Source organism: Mus pahari, chromosome 15 (assembly GCF_900095145.1).
Source record: "Mus pahari chromosome 15, PAHARI_EIJ_v1.1, whole genome shotgun sequence".
Lineage (NCBI taxonomy): Eukaryota > Metazoa > Chordata > Mammalia > Rodentia > Muridae > Mus > Mus pahari.
The window spans coordinates 61432281-61436846 of record NC_034604.1 but is presented as its reverse complement, the minus strand read 5'-3'; the positions used below and the strand labels follow the sequence as shown (position 1 = coordinate 61436846).

General features: G+C 39.5%; 1 protein-coding gene across 1 annotated transcript in view; it reads right to left on the bottom strand.

The window, feature by feature from the left end:
* The window catches only part of Cep192 (centrosomal protein 192), a 92171-nt gene that overhangs the window by 75326 nt on the left and 12279 nt on the right, over positions 1-4566 (bottom strand). The window contains exons 8-10 of the mRNA XM_029546817.1: positions 3921-4048; positions 2137-2278; positions 1072-1199 (exon numbers count right to left, since the gene is read on the bottom strand). Of these exons, the coding sequence (XP_029402677.1) occupies positions 1072-1199; positions 2137-2278; positions 3921-4048 (398 nt within the window). The remainder of the gene's footprint in view (positions 1-1071; positions 1200-2136; positions 2279-3920; positions 4049-4566) is intronic.

Genomic DNA, 4566 nt, shown 5'->3' with positions numbered 1-4566 from the left:
AAAAAAAAGAAGAAGAAGAAGAAGAAGAAGAAGAAGAGGAGGAGGAGGAGGAGGAGGAGGAGGAGGAGCAGGAGCAGGAGCAGGAGGAGGAGCAGGAGCAGGAGCAGGAGCAGCAGTCGCCGCCGCCTTCCAGCGAAGGACTGCATCTCCTCAAACCACTTGCCAAAATAGCCCTTCTTTAAGCTGCTATTAGGTCTAGGAGACAAGTTATTAATACAGCCTTGGATTGGTAAGTCCATTTCAGTCTAGGTGAGGGAAGGAGGGGAGGAGAGCCAGGCTAGACAAACATACAAATACACAGACAAAAAAGGTTTGAGTCAGGGGGCTGAAGAGATGGCTCAGCGGTTAAGAGCACTGATTGCTCTTCCAGAGGTCCTAAGTTCAATCCCCAGCAACCACATGGTGGCTCACAACCATCTGTAATAGAATCCAATGCCCTCTTCTGGTATGTCTGAAAACAGCTTGTGTGTTCATTCACACACATAAAATAAGTAAATAAATCTTTCAAAGAAAAAAAAAAGGTTTGAGTCAGAAATGCCTACCATGTTTCAAGACAGGAAAAACCAGGTGGCATCAGAACAAAGAGAAAAGTCTTAACATGAAAACATCCAAGCAAGGTAAAAAGCAATGTTTGCTTTTGGTTTCTTGTTTGTTTCTTTTTAATTTTGTTTTTAGACAGGTTCCCATGTACCCCAGGCAGGTATGAACTCAGCTATATAGCTGAGTTGACTTGCAAGTTCCAACCTCTTGCCTCTACCCAAATACAGGAACTTAATGCATAGACCACCACACCCAGCTATGTGCTTTTATTAAATGACTACATACTAGGCTAAAGAACTTTTCAAATGAATAACTAAATGCATGACAGCAGATGTTTAAAGCCAAGAAAATGTATACAATTGTATAGTAGTGAAGCCAATAATATATACAATCAAACACAAACCATAAAAATAGTAATTTTATATTTTTTCTGTATTTTTTTAGAGGTCAACAATTTTCTTCTGAAAATCTGGTATCATACAAATGTGAGAGATTACTAGGTAGTTAAAAAAAAAATGTTCATTAACTTACTCTGCTTTGATTTGGAACAATATCCTTCAAATTGTGTGCCCCTTCCTTCTCAGTTCTCCAGGTATGAGAATAAAGTGATATCATATTATCTACCTGCTTTTTATTATCAACAGTACCTACACAGCCACCTAAAATAAAGAAAAAAGGTTAATGGAACAATGTCAAAGTCTAGTTAGTCTAATGCAGTAACTGTCTTCTTAGTCAATACTTGGTATCCATATGATAAATTCTGCAGATTGGAGGAAGTGAAAACCAGCATCATACGGAATGAACATGGAACGGCTGAGATACATTCAGAGAGCTGATCTCTCATTCCCAAAGGTCTGAATAGGACACAATCATTTAAAATGGCCATCCAAGAACATACTACTGAATTTCCACCAGTACCAATTCAGGCAGACATGATTACAACTATTTCTAGTGTCTTTATATACACAGAACTGTTAAGATTAACCACGATGGCAGTTTCACATTAACATATAAAACAAAACCACTCAGTAACAAATTCAACCAGGAGGTAACTGACCTCTTGTTCAGACATTAAAAACACTTTTCAAAGTTCTTAGGCTAAAGATTCAAAAGGAAAATGAAAATAAACTGAAAACTAATCACAACAAAGGTTTTTTTCCTGAAAAGGTAAACTCAAACCTAAATTAAGAACAAAGGAGAGCCAGACATAGGGGCTCATTCCTAAACTTTCAGTAGTCAGTAGTCTAAGGCTGAAAGTCTGCAATCTGGAGTACACAGTAAGACCCAGGACAGCCTAAGTTACTATATGAAATCTTGTTTTTTTTGTTTGTTTGTTTTTGTTTTTCGAGACAGGGTTTCTCTGTATAGCCCTGGCTGTCCTGGAACTCACTTTGTAGACCAGTCTGGCCTTGAACTCAGAAATCCACCTGCCTCTGCCTCCCAAGTGCTGGGATTAAAGGCGTGCATCACCACGTCCAGCTTATATGAAATCTTGTATCAAACAAACTAAAAAAAAAAAGGGGGGGGGGATCACATTTCAACACTTACTAGTACCCGGCAGACAACACTTACTAGTACCCGGCAGACAACACTTACCAGTACCCGGCAGACAACCGTGGCCTTCCTCAGACTCGGTGTGAGTAGTACGAGAATTTCCTGAAGCACATGCATCATGAGGAATCAGAGGACTGTTATCTTCTGATTGAAACTCACAGTTTAAGATACTGTCTTCATTTGCCTGTTAAAAAAGTATCCGCTTTTAAATTAAAAAAAGAACATTTTGAGGAAAACAGAGTGTCTGCCTTACTGAGGGGTGCTAGTTAGATAATAAGAAAAACACCAGTGGAATGCTCGAATCCAAGAGGCTTCAGCAACTAAGCTAAGCAACTGTTCCTTAGGATTTGCTGGAGACAGGATGTTTACAAAGCCTTGATGGGTCATCCCACAGATGACTTAATCATGCAGAAAAATCACCTGCTAAGAGACATGAGCAACGACATTACCAAAGAGCAACCAGGGGAGAGCCAACATCAAACACAAGGCTGGCAGAAGCGTGGATGCATCCACTGCTGTGAGGCGGGGCTTACACAGCAGCCATTCCTAACCAACTTCCTCATGTGGAAAATGGATCGCTAAAGTTCCTGCCAAATGTCTAACTATTCTAACTAGAGGACATAGTGATCAGATGACCAGTCTACAAGACAAAGAGCCTAAATTGTATAAAATGTTTCACGTATGAACAAATTGCAAGTTAAAATAAAGAAACCCAACAACCACAGGTCGTATAACCTTTGATTGAACTATGAATCACAAACAGTAAAAATAAAGAATATTTTAGAGATAACTGAGCAAGTTTGAATATGGTCATTAATTTAAACCAATGTATCAGGAACTGTAGAGATGGGTCAATGGTGAAAAGCTATTCTCAAGAATTTGGAGCAGGACATGGTGGCGCACGCCTTTAATCCCAGAACTCGGGAGGCAGAGGCAGGTGGATTTCTGAGTTCGAGGCCAGCCTGGTCTACAAAGTGAGTTCCAGGACAGCCAGGGCTACACAGAGAAACCCTGTCTTGAAAAAACAAAAAAAAAATTAAAAAAAGGCTTTGGGTTTGGTTCTAGCACCCATATAGTAGTTCACAACCATTTGTAATTGCAGTATCAAGAGATCTGACACCCTACTCTGGCCTCTCAGGGCACCAGGCATGCAAGCAGTCTAGACATACATGCAAGTAAAAGATCCATATGCATAAAATATATTTTAATTTTAAACTACTATATCAAACGTATGTAACAGCATGTGGCTATGTTGGAAATTTTTCTTATTTGTTGGTGATTTTAGTGTATAGTCATAAATCATTTGCAATTTGTTTTCAAATGATCCAGAGAGAAAAAATGCTATGGCAACAAAATGTTAATTGCTTAATGAAGACAAAGGATGCCCACTGAGTACACTTTCCTCATTCTCCGACCTTCTTGCATGGAACCCATGCTGGCCTTGAAGTGCTAATCCTCCTGAACCAGCTTCTCCAGTGCTGGAACTTAACTTCCTCCTTTACTTTCTTAAGGGAGCCCAAAGGGAGAAAAAATAGACAAGAAAGTCCATTGTTTCATCCATTTGAAGTCCACAGGAAAGCCAGAGACTTAAGTTTATAACACAAACATGGAATGAACCAGGTGTGGTGGCTGGACACTCATCCTAGCAACTGGGGAGATGGAGAAGTTCTAGGTGAGTTGTAGGCCAGCCTGGTCTACATGAAACCATAGCTCAAAACAACATAAAAAAATCTAATAAGACAGTGATTTACAAAGTCAAATTTCTTCATAAACACAAACAAAAACAAAAGCCAAAGACTAGAACACACTTGACTGGGATCACTTACAGGGAACTTAAAACCCTCCGCTGGTGACTCCTGTCCTCCTGCTTCATACATCATCCCTGGAATGGCTAGTTGTTCAAAATATGCTTCTAAATGATCATCATAAAATTCTTCATCATTAATATCATCATCTATGGATAAAGTAGAATGAAAAATAAGGTAGGTTTTCAAGTAAAAACTGAACTACACATACTTTTTAATCATAAAAGCTGATAAAACATGGCAGGGCAGTGGATGACATAATTTTAGTTTTATGCCAAGCATAAGAAAACTATCATAAAGCCAGAGGAGGTAGTGTATACCTATAAATTCTTAGCACTTAGAATGTAGGAACCGGGCTGGAAAGATGACTCAGGAGTTAAGAGCACTCCAGAGGACCCAGGTTCAATTCCCAGCACTCACATGGCAGCTCACAACTATTTGTAACTTCTGTTCCAGGTGACCTGTCACCCTTAAATACACATACATGCAGGCAAAACACTAATGTAAACTAAATAACAAAAGGAAGGAAGGAAGGAAGGAAGGAAGGAAGGAAGGAAGGAAGGAAGGAAGGAAGGAAGGAAAAGGAGAAGAGAAGAGAGGAGAGGAGAGGAGAGGAGAGGAGAGGAGAAAAGAAAAAAGGAAATAGAAAAGAATAGAGAAGAGAAGA